A 17,799-nucleotide genomic window follows, 5' to 3' on the forward strand; every position below is an offset into this window, starting at 1 on the left:
CCAAAGAGTGATGAAATGAAAAGAAAGCCAATTGCTGGACTGAGGTGGGGGAGATAGCTGCTAGGAGTCCGCCTGCGACTATGGAGCAGTCAGTAATTGCTGGAGACAGGGAGAGCTGGGGGTTGGGCTGAGGTAGCCATGTATAAATAGTGTGATCTCAAATTGAAAGGCATAAATAACAGCAGGAGTGATCTAACCCTATACAGCCCATCTTCTACGTGCAAAAACAGCGTGCGGAGGACGGCCACATCTCTGACTGAAAACAAGTGGATCTCTGTGGATAAGATCACCGGGCAGCCATGGAAGAACTTACGGCTTTTGTATCCAAATCTTTCGACCAGAAAAGCAAAGAGAGCAGCAGCGGCAGTGGCAGCAGCAACAAGAAGGAGACGATCACGTACAGGGAAGTTTTGGAGAGTGGGTTGGCTCGTTCTAGGGAGCTTGGAAACTCTGACTCCAGCCTGCAGGACATGACCGAGAGCAGCAATCATTGCCCGGTGCATCTTTTCAAAGATCACGTAGAGAGCGACAAGGACAAACTGAAAGAGTTCAGCACAGGCAGGACGGCGGAAGGTAAGATCGGGGCTGGGCTCCCTCTGCCCCGTGCCCCTCGCAGGCAACCCCGACCCCTCCCCGGCCGCCTCGGGCGCTCCGCAGCGGGGGTGAACCGACCACGGCGGCCTCGGCCACCCCATCCTCGGCCCCGGCAGGGCTCTGCCCCCGCACCCTGCTTCCCTCCTCCGGCCGCCTCCCTCCCGCAGCGGTGGAGACACACGCTTAGAAGCGCATATGCCTGCACGCGTAACGTGAATATAGCCCTGAAAATACAAGTCGCAACTTCGGTCCTCCCACCTTCCCCCGCTAGCTCCTGTTCACATCCGAAATCGATCCGGTGCACTAGGCGTTCGCTCGCCCAGGGGATGGGGGCAGATCAGGACGTCAGGTATTTTTGTCTATCTGTGCATTTTTGTACGAGGAAACCTTGTTCGGGGAGTTTTAATGCATTAGGAGAAGGGCCTGCTTCCGGGCTGTCAGGATGCTGCAGCTTCTGGGAGAAAGCTGGATATGGAGGGGGCTCTCCCTGAACGTTTTGCCTTGTGTCAGTTTATCTGAGACAGCGACTGCGGCCGGCCAGGAGGAGCGGAGCCTGAATGTAGGGGAGATGCCAGGGCAAGACGCAGCATTCCTGTGGAAATAGGCACGAATCGGCCCTCCGCCCGGTCTCTCGGTCCCTCGCCTGCCCTTCTCAACTGGGCCAGGGCAGTACAGCATCCTTTCGGGGTGCTGGGACTACCGGCCGTGGGGTAAAACGTCACCCCTCCTCTTAGTGGAAAGAAATGACTATTTTAAAAGATGTTTTAAACCAAGCAAGCTAAAAATGTCGCACAGTCTCACAGAGGAAGGAGACAATAAAAAGGGCGGGGGGATTAGAAAGTTGAGAAAGTGTCTCTAGGCAAATTAGACAGGTGGACCTAGCTGGGGAGCTACTGGCTAGCTTGGGGTAATAAAAAACGGTTAATAGGTTGAGGAACAACAGTCTTTCAGCTGTTTCCTACTGTTTGATCTTGTTTAATGCAACATTGAACGAAAAGCAATTTAATTTACAGCCCAAACGCTTATTTAGTATCTTCCTCTCTTCCACTCCCTCCCCAAACAGAAAGACAGGGAATCATACAGTGGGGTATCCCTACTTCTGCACAGCGATACTGCACAGCGCTGCTGATCTTTCTCTGGTAGAAAGACTGCAAAAGGAGAGGGCTCAGGAGGAATCACTGGCAAAGGAGATGGATTTATAAAACGAAAGGAGGGCATATTCCAGGAAAAAAAAGTTAAAAAAGAAAACAAAAAAGTATAATACGAATGAACAACAACAACAACAAGTCTCTACTACTCTCCTTTTTTCCTTCTGTATCAAAATTCTGGCTTGTATATTTAGCTAATTTAATCTGTGGAGAGGGGCTGGGGGTGGGGATGAAAGGGAGGAGTTGGAAAGAGCTGAGATGCTTGTGACAGTTTAAATTCATGCCAGGTTTCAGTCTAATTTCAACTGATTCTGGCGTGTGATTTCAGTCCCACCGATATGCTAGTTAATATTTCATACCCATCACGGACATGCTGTAGCCGCGGATCAGTGAAAGGAGAAAGAGCTTTTGAACGCTTCTGATTTTCCCTGGTGCTAGGTTAGCACCCTAGTCTTTTCATAGGGGTTCCCCTTACAGCAGAAATGAAATCAAAACGCCTTTAAAACCAACCATCGAACACTCCCCTCAGGAGGCCAGACCCATCCCTAAATTTTATGCAGCTGATAATTCAGCCCGAAGTGGGAGATAGGGAGCCTGGAGGAGCGATGTCAGCCAGGGACGGTTCTCGTTTTGGAAGTGAAAACGAGCACATCGGTTTGGGTCCTCACTTTGCTTAAGCACAAATGCAGTTTAGGACGTTTTATTATGTTCTATTAATTTATAATTTACAGCTAGTCATTTGCATTTGGGCATGTCCCCAAGTATGTATGCGAATGTCTATGTGCATGCTCACGTTTGTCTGTGTACATACACACCTAAGTGTGCATTTAGTGAGGAAACGGGATTTAATTCAGGATCCTTTGGACATATGGCTTCCTCCGGCAGCCCCACAGTGCCCAAAAGGTGAAGCAGGACAAAGGAGGCAGCCGGAGCAGACTCCCATTCCGGGCTTCCGCCGGTGCGGGGCGGCCTGGCCTGGGATGAGACTGTGTAGGTGTCTAGGGGAGCTGGCTCAGACTCCAGAAGTGCTCTCTGCTCCAACACATCTCCTCTTTTCGTTTGCTGGATTTAAAAGAGGGCCAGTGCGTTAAGCCCCCTGGAATTAAGGAAAAAGGAGTGGGGGCAGGGACGTGGGGGAAAGAAGGAAAGAAAGATAACTTACCAAAGCAAAAAAATTCCTCCTCTGCAAGACAAAAAAAAGAAGAGCAACTGTCTTCCCCTGTTGTCTCCACAATTGTTGTCCGCTCTGGACAAGCGTGCACAGGGGCTGCCGCCAGTCGCAAGCTCACCCCAGCTTTCTTGGAGAGAAAGGTCTGGGGAAAAAAAGCAGATTGCTCTGTTGATTTGGAGGGGCTGGGGTGCACCCAGAGTCCGTGAGTCCGTTCCCCCACACCGGGTGGTGCAGGTCCGCCTCCCCAGAGGTTTTGAGCTGCCGGCAGGTATTTTGGGGGAGGAACGGGTGATAAAGCGTAGAGGGGGGGGGGGGGGGGACGATCTCGGTCCCATGGAAAGTTTCTCTTACGAGGAAAATACTTTCAGCGTGGCTTCACCACGACAGTGTTGGGAAGCTTCTTGCATGACCGTTTTCACTTTAGAAGAAAACGGCTAAGGAGGAATCCTTTCCCACCGTTTGGATGTATCAGGGACTGCTGGCTTCCCTACCAGCCCCTTTCCCGAACGGTCTGTGCCAGCTGATGGCACGGCTTCCTCTTTATCCTGGAAAGAAAACTAAAATTACATTTTTATACATATTTTTGCTGATCGGGTACCAGCCAGGCAAAGCAGCGCGGCTCGCTCCCTTTCTTGGCCCAGAGCTGGCAGCGGTGCTCAGCCTGGCCGGGTGCGCCCAGCCCGAGTCCGACCCACAGCTTGCCCCTCTGGCCTGCAGGGGCCGGGTTGCGACATCCCCCTCCCTGCCGTCGGTTGCCTCCACAGGTTGAACTGAGTTTGGGGATGAAGAGAGGGGAGACCCCCTTGTGCTGCAGAGAGAAACTTCGGAGAGGTGCGACAGGAGGCTCAGTGTCATTTTCCTCTTCCCCCTCCCGGCAGGGATCTACGAGTGCAAAGAGAAAAGGGAAGATGTGAAGTCAGAAGACGAAGATGGACAGACTAAGCTCAAACAAAGGAGAAGCAGAACCAACTTCACACTAGAGCAGCTGAATGAGCTGGAAAGACTTTTTGATGAAACGCACTATCCGGATGCCTTCATGAGGGAGGAACTAAGCCAGAGGCTGGGACTGTCTGAAGCTAGGGTTCAGGTAAGAGAAAGGCTCTGTTCCTGGAAACGGCCTCATCTCCTTCATAACTGCCAGTGGATACTAGCACAGTGCCCCACTTCATCCAAAGTGGGGAGGTGATGGCAGGGACTACATGTGTGATGGGGAAGTTGCTTGCAAATCCGATGTGCCTGTCCTGTCAAACAATAACTCTGCTCTGGGGATAGATGCCCATGCCTTGTATTCCCGAGGAAAGTGTATGCAGGGTAGCAATAGCATTGACAAGTGTCTAATAATTTTTAATGTTTAAAAAAAATGTATTTTGCTTTGCAAAGGTGCAGTTAACTCTTCCTTAATCCTCACTTACCACTCCTTTTATGGAGGAAAAAAAAATACAGAACAGAAAACAATCACTCTGAATAAGGCTAGACAGTTTGGGTGCTGAGGGACAGGATTAGCCAGACATGGGGAAAAGGTGCCCACTCTGATTCGCACAGCAAGCCTATGAATGCATGGCACCCCATCTGGTGGAGTCTTCCCCAGTCCCTCCCATTCTGCCTCAGACACAACTAAATACCAATTAGCCCTCGAATCCTTGAAAATAGGTCCTGGATGCTGTAGTTTTGAGGGCATCAGAGATGTCTGTTTGGGTGGCTCTACATCGATTATTTTAAAATTTGATTTTCAGTTTGATGTAAGGGGAAAATACCCCCTCCCCCTTAAGCCAATTAGAGAATGCATCCCCAAAACAGATGTTGTATAAAAAGCCCAACAACCTAGAAATAATTAATAAGATCAACCTGTGGCTCTAAGAGCAGGCCTAGAAATGGAGAAACCTGAAGGAGATCCATTCTTGGTTATAACTGTGTACTTGGCCTAATAGACTCAAACCAAAACTCATGATGAAAAGTCATGAAGTCAACCCCTCCTCTGAACAAAACACCTTCACATCCTGGAGATAAGAGATGTGCATGCATATCTATGTCTGCCTGTACTCCTGTACCTGTGTGCACCTATAGGTGTGGTTGTGATTGTGGCTGGGGCTGTGTGGGCATAGGTGCACGTCTCCATTCCGACCCTCACCCACAAGGGGAAGACAAGGCATGCAGCCCCGAGATGCAATGGGGACGGCGTTTGCCTTGTCCCCCTCCTTAAACACGACCCACCGTGGCAAGTGAGCAGGCAGGATGCTCCTTAGCGAGCTTTGTCCTGAGTAATCCACTACCTCTCTCTAAAAAACTGCCTTCTGGAGGCAAATCCCGAAATGAATAGAACAGCTAGGGTGGTTTTGTTTTGTTGTTGTTGTTTGGTTTTGGTTTGTTTAAGGCTCATTTCTCCTGTCTGCTCCTGCCTCTCTCAGTAGAAAGCAAGCTGGGCAAGGCATGGTGCTGGGCACATGCCTTAGGGAGGGCAGCTTGCAGGGGATATTGCAGGGATTCAGAATGCTGCTGGCCTGTTTTCTTCTAGAAGATTGATCTAACCACATCATATAAATTAATGAAAAGATTAAACTTTTGCTGAAGGGGACATCAACTCCTATGTCATCTTCCCAGATCTTCTTACTTGGGCTCTGTAATATCTTTCTAAGGCCTTGATGTACTGTTTCTATAAAAATAAATTACTTGTAATTGAATTCTGCACTCTTTCTTTCAAGTACTTTATTACTGAGCAGCACCTTAACAGGACGTTCACAGTTACAGGAAAATTGGTGCTTCAAGTGCTTACAAATCTTAAAACAGCACATCACACACACACACAAAAGTTCCAAAACAAAACACCACCACCTCCAATCCCTTCCCGAATCTCCCCCCCCCCCCAAAAAAAAAAAAAAACCCTGAAACAACCAAACAACAAAAAGACAACAAACCAACCAACCAACCAAAAAAGCCCCCAAATCCCACCTGATTCAGGAGGAGATTATGAGAGAGAACAGCAACAACAACAAAATTAATAAATTTGGTGATCTTACAAAAGAAGTTTTTAGTGATGAAAATAAAACTACAAATAAAAGAAATATCGGGGGAAAAGGAGGACAAATAGTTAATTAATGGGGAAATAGGCAAAGAGCTCAATATCTGTCAATAAAGGGAAGCAGGAAAAAAGAAGGAAAAGGGAGGAAAAGAGAAAGGTGCTTTTTTGTTGCTTGTTTTGTGGTGGTGTTTTTTTTTTTTAATACTTTCAGAATTGTTCTTTAATTCCTATCTGAGCTGCTTGTCCCCTGCTGTTAAAGGATATAGTTTCAATTTAGTGTGGAAATTTGCTGTAAATAAATTGAAGCTCCTATGGTAGCTAGTCCTTATTAACCTTTTATTTTTAGTGTTGTACTGGAAACTCATATCACCCAGCTGTCAGGGTTATAATTGAAAGTTATGAGACCATAGTGAGGAGCAGGCAGTAATTCAATTACAACAAATATCTTTGGGTTTATGGTGCAGGGCTAAATTAAATGTCATTATTCACTGTCTCTAATGGAAATCAAAAGGAAATCAGATTAGAGCATTTGTGAAAGAAATCACTGAGTGATCCTTAATGAAGAAATAACTGTCTAAAACAGTGTACTGTGCTTTACTTAGCATATTCATGACTAATTGGAATTGATCGTGAATCACACCAAGCCTGATTTATTATCGCTTAACGCAGTGGCTAATTCATCACTTTTATTCCTCATAACCTTATTTTTTCATAGCTAAAGGGAAAGGGCACTTCGTTTTCCAGATTTAAATATAATTTCTGCTTGAAAGATGTTCTGATTTGCAAGAGAAGTTGTTTAAACGCTGCTTAAATTTCTCATGACAATTTATACTCCTTTGGGGGTGGGGACGGCGCATGGGGAACACACAGAATGAGATTTCTTGCAAAGATTTACAACCGTAAAAAAATAATTTAAAAATCGTCGCTACAGTGTGATGATATTTTGCATGTTCATATTTAAGAGAAATGCATGAATCCCTAACAATCCTGTTAAAAGAAGCTCTGAATGTTAATATTTGCGTGTTGAGCGTAGCTATTGTGCACTGCTGGTGCTGTGCCGGGTATTTCAGGGCAGCGGTGCCCAGTTAGCGTGGGGAGGGTTGCTCTAACTACGGGCCAGAAGCGACTGGGGGAAGAGGGAGCGGCCTGTCGGTCGGTCCGTCTGTCGATCTATCCCCGCAACCGCCCGCCCGCTGCGCGCTCACCCCCGGACACCCTAGGCAGTAAAAATGGTGATCCGAATCAGAGAAGGCCAATTTCTACTTAGGAAAATCACTGAGGTACCCGAGGTAATTAATGCCTTTGGAAGCCTTTCTTTGCACTAATTACTCCGTTGTAAATGACCATCATTAAGGCAATTGAAGAAAGCTTGAAGGGAAAATTTGATGTAGGAAGTGCAGTTAGTATTAATTAACCGTATGATCTCTTGGCAAGTGCAACAACATCAAAGGTTGTAGGTGTTTACTTAGCTACAGGATTTTATCAGCGGTGAAAGTCAATGTTTGTCCATATTCGATAGGTTTTAGTGTAAGAATAAGTGTCCTCAAAACATTTTGGTCCGTGCCTCTGATAATCCTTTGGGGAGAGCTGCTAAACCGAGCACCTTGGGAGGGGGAAAGTAACGAAGGTCTGAAATGCCCCTGGAAAGGAGGCAGGGGAGGCGCAGCGCAGCGGTAGCTGGAAGTGCTGAGCTTGTTTGAGGCATGACGGCTGGAATTGGGGCAGGATTACTGGATTACAGGCATTTCTCACGTAGGGGCACAAGCCCTTCTTTTACATCTCAGCCTCACGGCCTGCAGAGATGTTGCCCTTGTATGTCCAGAAGCGGTGGGTTTTTCTGTTTGTTGGGTTTTTTTTTTTTTGTTTGTTTTGTTTTGTGGGTGGGTTTTTTGCTTTTGTTTGGTTGTTTGGGTTTTGTTGTTGTTTTAACATTTGACCTACTCTAGTTGATCCTGCTCTCGCAGGGAGCTTGGACTAGATGATTTTTCGAGGTCCCTTCCAACCTCTAACATCCTGTGATTCTATGATTCTGTGAAATGATTCAGCCCCTTATGCGCAAATTCAGTATCTCACATCTTCTCGGAGATCCATATCGTTTCCAAACCCAGGCTAGGAAAGAACAGATGGCCAGATCTCTTAGGTATCAGATCCCGGAGGCTGAGCTGTCCCACGCTAGCCGTCCCCGGGATGTCTGAGGAGTGACTGTAAAGGGAGACATGGTCGCACCCGGCCTGCGTGTGGCCTTTTAAAAAGTGTTTGTGGGAGCGGCCCTTTGCTCCAAGCGGGTGGCACAAGGACCGCCGCTGCCCTCCCGGGGAGACAAGGGAGGCCGTGGAGACTCGATGCAAAGTGGCCGGCTCTAGGTCTTCCCGGCTCTGAGGGTGCTACTGATCTCCATAAATTCAGTTCCCGCTGAGAAACCACACCAAAGAGCAAAGCCCCCTCAAACAGCCCTACCGCAACACATAGAGGGTCTCTCTCCGTCCCTGGGGTTGAACTCTCCCCCTCGGCTGCTCACGAGAAGAGCCCTCAGCAAAGTTGTGCAGAGTCCCGTACCACTCATCTCCCTTCTTAATCCCTGAGATAATCCTCCTCTAGTAGCTGCCTAGTTTACCTCTGATTTTTTGTTGGTTCTTTTTTGTTTGGTTTTGTTTGCATTTTCTTTTCGTAGGTCTGGTTCCAGAACAGGAGGGCAAAGTGCCGAAAGCAGGAAAACCAGATGCACAAAGGTGGGTGAGAGGTACGGGACAGCTGAGGGGTGGTGGCTGAGGGGCCTCGGGGTTCCTCCGCCGCTCACTTGGCCTTATCTCTCTCCTCAGGTGTGATTCTAGGAACCGCCAGCCATTTAGACGCCTGCAGAGTGGCCCCCTATGTGAATATGGGAGCCCTGAGGATGCCCTTCCAACAGGTAGTTAGCTCCGCTTTTATTTTCCTTTCCCCGAGCAAACTCCGACCTTTTTTTTTTTTCTTTTTTTTTCTTCGGGTGGAAGCCGGACACGTTTACAAGTGCCATTTATATAGAAGTTGGCACGTATTAAAAACAGACTGTAAAATTTCGTGAAAGAGCCTCCGCCCGGCTGCTAGGAGCTCAGCGCCCCTCATGTGCAGGGAGGGGGCCGAAGCGGGGGGTCCCGAGGCCCCAGGAGGCGCCGCCAGTGCTGAGTCTGCTGCTGCCGTGCTCATTCAAGACCCCAGGGCCGCCCGCAGACGTGGCAAAGGCGGCCTGGGATCCCGGGAGTGCATCTCCTTGTTGGGGCAGGGAGGGCTGGGAGAGAGCCCTGACAGGCCCTCCCTCACCTGGCAGGGACGCATACGCCCTGTCCCCGTCCGACCAGGGCTCTTAGGTCTCCGGCCGGCGCTGGACAGTGCTGTGAGAGAAGGCTGAGGATCTCCCACCTGGTGGGCGAAACAGAGAGGGGGAAAAATTATGGAGACCCTTGAACTGCCGTTCTCTCCTTCCTTCCCAGGCGGGTTGTCGAGGCCTGGTCCCTTACGACGGAGCCGACCGCCCAGAAGGTGGTGGGGCTTCCCCCGCAGTGCCGGCCAGCCGGGACCTGAGTAGTAGCGGAGCGCAGGCACTGGCGCCGCTACGGGGTCCGGGTTTTTGAGCGAGGGAGGTGCAGCCTCCAGTGCGAAGGCCGCCGGGAAAACGGGGACGAAATTCAGTCCCGCTTCTAGCCACCTCCTCGCCACTGCTTGTGACTCCCCCCGTTTCCCCCCCCCCGCTTTTTTTTTTTTTTTTTTTTTTTTGTCAATTAATCGAGGAATCGATTTTTCCCAGCCCAAAGGGACCGTCTACCACCTTCTCCGTCTCAAAGACACGTGGAGCTGACAGATTAATTGTATTGATTTTTAAAAGACATATTTGGACCAAAATAATTAAATACATAAATAAACTCTCCCCCACTCCTCCCCGAACCTACCCGGAGCTGAAATCTCTCAGTCAACCCAACGTGTTTGTATAGGTTGAGAAAGCTCCAAAGCAAACAGCAACCCGGTATATAAAAGACGAGCGGCCAAAGAGTTTTTAGCAAGGTATAAATAAACATCCCTGGAAAAAAAAAAAAGAAAAAAAAAAAAAAAGAAGCTGTTTAGCATTTGTTGTCGCCCATGTGTTGGGCCGCATATATTTCATTTATTTATTTTTAAATTTAATTTAATTTATTCATTTATTTATTTATTTTTCCATACGAAGGCGGTTAAGCGTGACTCTGTGCCTTCGGCTAAGTGCGCTCCTGCCCCGCCCCCGCGTGCGGAGTCTCTGCTGACAAGTTGCTCTTTCAGCCTGAGGGCTAGCGAGAAGGGCTGAGGAGGGGTGGGGGCTGGTTCAGCGGCTATGGGGTGTTGCGGGTGGTGTCCATCAGCGCGGGTCTGACGCCACGTCTCTGCCACCGCCCAGGTCCAGGCGCAGCTGCAGCTGGAGGGCGTGGCCCACGCGCACCCGCACCTGCATCCGCATCTGGCTGCCCACGCGCCCTACCTGATGTTCCCGCCACCGCCCTTCGGGCTGCCCATCGCCTCCCTGGCCGAGTCTGCTTCCGCCGCTGCCGTGGTGGCCGCCGCCGCAAAGAGCAACAGCAAGAACTCCAGCATCGCCGACCTGCGGCTGAAGGCCCGCAAGCACGCCGAGGCCCTGGGGCTCTGACACGCTTCAGACCAGCCCCCCCTACCCCACCGCTCCCCGGGTGCCCGCGGCGGGAGTGTGTGTGACCCGCACGGATCGCCGCTTTGCTCCTCCGCTCCTGCCGCTCCTCCTCCGGCCGCGGGGCCGCCCTGCCGCCTTCTCTCTTTTTTGTTATTCTTGTTTGGTGTGGTTTTTTTTTTTAATTTTATTTTTTTAGTTTTAAATTTTTATTTCTTTCCCCTGTCCCAAGGTCTGTGAGTGCTCGGCGGTAGCCTCTTCCCGCTGCTCTTCTCGCCCTCTTCCCCCAGGGACTTGGCTGCCGGGGGAGCCGGGTGAAGAGCGGCCTTTGCCTGCCGTTGGTGCTGTGTGACACGGTGGGGGACTTCCGCAGGGCGAGGGCGCCCGGCTCTATCCTGGGTCGGGCTCACAGCCACGCACTCACCCACGCACCCACCCGCACACCCACCCGCAGGAAACAGGCACCCACAAGTCAGAGACTCCGCGGAAGATAAAGTAGGTGGGAGGAGACAGTTAACAAAAACCAACACACAAACAAAGAAAAAAAAAAAAGAAAAAAAAAAAAGAAGGAAGGAAACGATTTCTAAATTATGTTAATCTGTGAACATTTGGGACACTTTGGATTTTTTGACCCTGGCAAAAGTGATTGCTCCAGCATAACGTCATCCGCTGCTGTCAGTTTTGCTATCTTGTGCATGTGTCTAACTAAACACCTTTTGAAGATCACAAATATATTAGAATGCAACTAAACAAATAGTAATAATAATAAATAATAAATCGTTGGGGCTGGTCTCCATTAAAGATGACATTTCTTTGTTGCCAACAGTATTATTTCACTGCCATGAATCTCTTCCATTACTGAGGAGCTGCTGCTGCAGAACTGGTTTGAATTTAAATGTGGAATTTCAGATCTGAGGCAAGGCAGTTTTTAATTTTCTTTCCCCCTCTTCTTTCCGAAAATAAAAAAAACGACAAAAAAGGGGCAATAAATAATAATAATAATAAAAGGCAGCATGTCTCAAATGGCTATATCCTTTGACAGGAAAAAAAGAGAGAGACTAGAATTTGTTAATCCTCAGTGATAACTTGAAAGATGGGAACAATAAGAAATGCACCTGTTTTGCCAGAATCACCTGAACTCAGTTAGATGCATTGTGCCACAGAAACAGGTCAATTTTTCTAAGTTTCTTTCCAAATGTCTTGATTTTTGAATCAAAATACTGTTTTTTTTTTTGTTTGTTTGTTTTTTTACAGGATGTAGAAAGAATGACTTATGCTACAAAGATGGACATATGGTTTGAAGGCATAATACTGATGCAGTGTTAATTTTAGTGAAATGCAATTAAGTGCAGTAAAGTGCAATACTGTAAATACTATAGATTAAAAAAAATAGCCGTACTTATTCTGTTAATAATCAATTCTGCAAGAACCATAATTTAAGTCGTTTATGCTCAGACATGTGCATTGCAGCTTCTTGCCAAAATAACAGTCTGAGTCTTCTATGAATGGATAAAGTTTTATGCATCACATACGGGAAAAAGGTAGATGCCGTGATTTCTAGTGGAGTTCATGTGCCATATTTCTGAGAAGTAAAGCTGAAAAGTCTGTGTGACACTTTTGCAATCATTTTAAGTAAAGAAAACCACAATAAAAAAAGCAATGCACGGAAGTGTTTTGTAAGTGATGGACAAGTTCAATATTTGGACATTTAAGTTTTGCCTGTGATTTAGACACCAAATCTTAAGTTAATGCTTAAGACAAATAAGTAGCATGAATTCCAAAAGGATGGGAAGTAAGGAAATTGTTTGAAATTACATTACCAAAATGTCTGGGTTTACTGACTCCCATCCTTTTTACTTTCTATGCTGTTATGATTTTTTTTTTTTAAATAAAATTTTTGGTGCGGAGGAGAGAGGAAGGTACAAATATTGACCTTATCTGCATCTAACAAGATAGCTATTTGTTGCCTTTGTTACCAAGACCCATGTTCCGGGAAGGTTTATCCTCTTAGTAGTACCACTGTTAAGCCTGCTTTTTATGTCTTGCTTAGCAATCCATTGCTGGTTTTGGCTTTTGCTGATATTTATCAAATCCAGATATTACAGTAGGACAAAAATCCATGCTGTAGGTAAGTTCTAGACACATCTTCATTGTTTCTCCTTTAAAATTTTGGTATTTTCTGTCAAGCAAAAGTTTTGGAAGGTTTAAGTCGTGTTGTGCCCTTTCCCTTCTATTTATTATGTGAGAAATAATTATATTTTGGATTTGCTAGAGCTGATAAATGTTCCCTGCCTTTTCTACCTCTCTGTGAAAGCCCAGTACCTTTTTAAAGCAAGGCCAAAATATTAAGATAATGTTACTTGTTGTTGACAAATACAGAGGAAAGCCTCATTCAGGTAACCATTTCATATTTAAACAAAACATTACCTAAAAAGTGAAACCTTATAATGTATGAATTTGTGGCTAAAATACGAAATATCTGGAGTGCTTTCAACACTTCTAACGTGCATATCTGGAAAATAATAAATGTTACTACAGAGAAGCTTCAGGCTGTAGAAGGTTGTACTGGATACCCACAGCCATGGAAGGAGAATTTGATACACTGTTGAAGGCCCTTCGGCGCAGAGCTTTCTATTGAGTGAGGACTGCTTGTTATCTGTACTTGTGATTCAATTATTACCCTTTCAAATCTTCTTTTGAGAGTTTAACAGAGGTTTATGTGATTTTTTTTTCCCCAGTCCTGTGCTGGACTTCTGCAAAGGAGTTTTTTCACCCTTGAACAATTCTGTAGAGTGAGCTAAGTTGAAGCTGTAGGTTTGGGATCTGAATTTTCTCAGATGTTTCTAAGCGAGGCTGATCTTACAATGTTAGAGGATGCACGTACAATATGCACCCATCTCAGACTGGAAGGAATAACTTTTCTGCATTTGCTGTTTTACTAGGTACAAACACAGCAAAAATGCTTGCATTTTTTTCCCAGAAATTTCACTACACACAGCTTCTTTATTCTGCTAAAAAAATAGTGGTAACATGAATGCAGTTTCCTGCTAACATGAAACAAGGCTGGTAGTGTAGCATACACCTTCCCAGAATAAAATATTCTTGACTTTTTTTTCTGATTGCCTTCAATGGATGTCTCAAGGATGGTCTTACCCTCTACCACAGAAGGGAAAAAGGTGGCAACATTTATCAGCTTAGCCTGTTTTGAAGGAGGTAACATATGCCAGCCTGGGGGAAGAGGCGGGGTGTTGATGTGAATCTACCAAGGTGCTTCATGCTGCTCTTGCTTTTCATTTAGCACAAAAGGAAATAAGTGCACTGTGAAAGGGTTGTAGCTAAAATTGGTTCTTGCTTTGCTTAATTCTCATATGGACCAATTGCATCAGTGGTGGTATAAAACCTTTGCCTTGGTTTGGATTATGTATGCAGGTGGCCTCCTTTCCTTGCCATCTTTACACTGTGGAGAAGAATTAAGGGGTCCTACCTGAACTACCATGTAGTGGACTGTACTTTTCCCTAAGTGTGAGTCACCATGGCGGCATTCATTGAGCGGAGCTCCTGTGATCCATACAAGTTGACAATCTGAACCAAAGCATCCACTCCATCCCTGTTAATTTTTTTAAAAAATTATTTTATTTGACAGTCCAAGTTCTGAGGTGATTATTAAAGTTTAAAAGTATTGTAATTGTTCTAGATTCTCAAGCACAGCAAGACTTGTTTGTTGTCCACCATCATCCAGCCTGATCTTTGTGTAGTCTTTCATTTGAAAAGTGCGAGGTTTCCAAGATCATCCAAATAGCAGCTGCTGGAGAGAATTCCCGTGGAGGAGGCTTTCATTTAGTGTATGGGGATTGCTAAAGAATCTTCCTCAAAAGTTTGGTCTGATATTTGGAAAATAACTTGAATGAATGCCAAATGAATAATGTTGTTTATAAATAGATCTGTTAAAAAAAGGCTTTATGCTTTACATTGGCCCCTTTATAATAGAAAAAATAGTATCTGAGGTTTTTTTAATTGTCAAATAAGCTTAAGTACTTCATCCATTTATATCAAAATAGCAAGCTGACTCCATGGTTCATTTTTATTGACTTGGAAATGTGTGAAAAAGGTTATATTGGAAGGTTTTTTGTTTAGTAGGGTCATATAGATGTAGTGACATTTTGGTTAATATCATAATACTTAGCATTTATATAACGTTTATTTGCAAAGCACTATATAAATGTTTATTATTTAATCCTCACCCATTATGAAGTAGGTAAGAATTGTTATCCCCTTTTTTGTAGAAATGAAGGCATATAAATCAAGGGCCAGGTTCCATCAGCCATTGTCAGCACTGAGTATTATTACTTTTGGTTTTGTGATGTAGCTGTATCCCCCAGATCATCATCTGATATGAACTTTGTGGTGCTAGACACCTTTCAAACTGTAAGTAGCAGAGGCCCTGCTTCCAGACACCTTTCAAAACTGTAAGTAGCAAAGGCCCTGCTCCCAGGAATTTAAACTCTGTCCTTGATTTCAACAAAAGTCTTAAAGGGAACATTGAACATGATTCAGAGTGGCAGAATGTGTCTGTGAGTTATTTCTCCAGAACATGAAATTGCTGCCCAGTACTCTGACCTTGTATGTCAGTGGGAATTTGGTTAATGACTTGGTGGGGCTGAGTTGCAGCAGTGCTAAGACTAGAACCAAAAATTCATATTCCCAACAGGATGCACCAATTGCTAGAAAACTTTGATTTCCAACTTCCCCTACTATAAATTTTTCACACAGACGAAGAGTGTGGATGTCAATTCTTTGCATGCTTTATCTGCTATATCTTTCAGTCCTATGTTTGCCTATAAAACAATAATAAGACAGGAATTTGAATTGACATAACATTGGCAGAATGTTGACTGTTGACTCAAATTCAATAGACATGTGGAAATCCAGATTCCTAAGGCAAACCGAGGTTATGAAGTTTTTTTTTTTTTGGTGACAAAAATACACATTTTCTGCTCTTTTAAATGTGCTAGGCAAAATAATATTTTTTTAAAAAAACAAATAATTTTAGTTTTTTTTTAAACATCATTACTTTGGAGGTGGCAGGCTTATTTCCACTTTTGTTTGAGGAAAACTTTCAAAGTGTAAGAAAAATGGATTACACATCTTTCTTAGAAATGTGTTTATTTTTATAATATCTAATAGCTAATGTGCCAGGTGGTGTCCTTGTAACTGCTAATTATACTCCACTCGACAGAGTGGTTGGAATTTTTTTTTGTGTTCCTGGTTAAAAAGGATGGTGAAAGTGTCTCACTCCTCATCTGTAAGCAGTCTACTGACCCTGTTATGTTTTCTTTCCCTCATGTGTCAGAATTCCCATGGCTAGCAAGATTCCAAACAGCTGTGGCTTACACGGCAAGAGCTTCTTACTAGGTTGCTTGAAAATCTCTACTGGTTGCAGTAAGATGTGGCAGGGCTGTAGAAGGCCTGGTATTGCTTGGAAACTGAAGAAAATAAAAAGAAAAGCAGTGTGCTGTAGCAGAGTGTGGTCTCCTCTCCTTAAGAGAAGAATAAAGCCTTCTGCTTTACGACTCATGATTTTTGTAAAATTGCATCTCTAAGTCATGTCTTTAAAAGGTACAACATCAGTCCCATCAATGTAACCTTTCTAGCCAGATCAGTGGAAGGCCATAGGCGTTGGTGTTCGAGGCATTCTTCAGAAGGGGTATGATACTAGATATCCCTCCAATTTTGTTTTTTCTGTTAGACAGATTTGATGCTAAAAATTGGTGCCTAATCAGTATATTGACCTAGGAAGTTGCTGATTTCCAATAAATAATTGAAAGTTGATGCAGTTCATACACCTTATATTGAAAATTGATATTTAACTAAAATCAATTCAAGAATGTAGAAAATATCAGATTTTAAAGCTGATGATATTTATTGAAAGGCAATACTTTCACTAATCTCGGCTTTCGGTATGTATTAATTACATCAAAGACAGGCAAATATCTCTGTTTCTTTGTATTAATGTATATGGATGTTTTATTTATTTTTTTCATTTGAAAATTTCTAGATGTGTATTATTTTAATTATGTTGAGTGTAAATTTGACAATGCCTTGCATTTATTTTTATATTTTTTAAACCTGTTACTTTTACAAAACTAAAAGCAGCCAGTATGATTTGCAGTACCGTTGCGTATTTTGGTTATGTACACAGTGTGTCTGAGTTTACAGACATTTCAGGGATGAAAACAACAAAAAAAATTTTCCAACACCAACTCGTCTTAAAAGTTTGTATCCCTTTGTTATTGTGGAAGAGAAAAAACAAACAAGCAAGCAAACATCTTTTTTTTAAGTTTCAGTTATGCCAGCATGCTCCTACATGAATTCACCAGACATGTTGAGTTCCAATTTCAGAGTGTATTATGTTGAATCACATTATATGAATGTACATCTTGTAAAAGTGAGATATGAATAAACTTATAAATATTTGTAATCATGTGTTAATGGATACCCAAAATAACTACTGCCAAAGGGATGGTTAATAATAAGGCATTTCCCCCTGTTAAATCAGACATTTCTTTTCTGTATTTTTTTTTAAACATTTTATTCACTTTCTCTTTTCAAGGAATGAATGCAATTCATCTTTCACTGTAGCCATCACACTCTCACAGGCTTCTGTGTAAGCTTTGCAAAGCAAGTTACAGCTTAGTGGTGACTTATCAGAAGTTACTTTTGCATCCCATCTACTACTATAATAATTTTGTTTGGTAGCCTATTTGTTTTAAAAAGATTTATAGTTTTTCCTTGTCATCAGGAGGACCGTATTTGATGGTTCCAATCTCTTGTCCATTCAAATCAATAGGAGGGGCACTAGAACAGGCTCTTATTTTTCAGGTGATTAAGGATTTTTTTTTCATGTCCCTGCTTGTTGGTATGCTAGATGTAAATTTATCCTATAGTTTTACTTTCTCTAGTTGTAATGCAACATTCTGATGTTGAAAAGGATACCCAAGGCATCTTCTTCCTGTTCACCGTGTTGTTTCGTTTATAACACTGAAGCAAACTGGGTTAGTGGAAATCTTTCTGTTTGGTTACAGCCTGTGGATCGGGTACTAAGCTTCTGAACTAGTCACAAGAGTTAGGTTAGACTTATTTGAAGTTCAGTTTGTCTGACACTTGTGTTACATTTAAACTTTGTCAGCCTTACAAAATGGGTAGTTCCATGTTCCAAGCCCTTACCCCA

The 17,799-nt window shown here is 44.4% G+C and overlaps 1 protein-coding gene across 2 annotated transcripts; it reads left to right on the plus strand.

The window, feature by feature from the left end:
* Window positions 1-299: 299 nt before the first annotated feature.
* Window positions 300-10,574, plus strand: SHOX (short stature homeobox). 2 transcript variants are annotated; one of them, XM_054386524.1, is made up of 5 exons: window positions 300-573; window positions 3,792-4,000; window positions 8,601-8,658; window positions 8,749-8,837; window positions 10,329-10,574. In XM_054386524.1, the coding sequence occupies exons 1-5, from the start codon at window positions 300-302 to the stop codon at window positions 10,572-10,574; spliced, it is 876 nt and encodes a 291-aa protein (XP_054242499.1). The 2 variants fall into 2 exon arrangements, with proteins under 2 accessions (XP_054242499.1, XP_054242507.1); XM_054386532.1 differs by lacking the exon at window positions 10,329-10,574 and adding an exon at window positions 9,711-9,761.
* The last annotated feature ends 7,225 nt before the right edge of the window (window positions 10,575-17,799 follow it).

Source organism: Indicator indicator, chromosome 1, assembly GCF_027791375.1.
Source record: "Indicator indicator isolate 239-I01 chromosome 1, UM_Iind_1.1, whole genome shotgun sequence".
Taxonomy (NCBI): Eukaryota; Metazoa; Chordata; class Aves; order Piciformes; family Indicatoridae; genus Indicator; species Indicator indicator.

Coding starts and splice junctions, on each gene's coding strand:
- SHOX (XM_054386524.1), top strand. CDS start 300: ATGGAAGAACTTACGGCTTTTGTATCCAAATCTTTCGACCAGAAAAGC. Junction 574..3,791: donor CACAGGCAGGACGGCGGAAG/GTAAGATCGGGG, acceptor CCCTCCCGGCAG/GGATCTACGAGTGCAAAGAG. Junction 8,838..10,328: donor TGAGGATGCCCTTCCAACAG/GTAGTTAGCTCC, acceptor GCCACCGCCCAG/GTCCAGGCGCAGCTGCAGCT.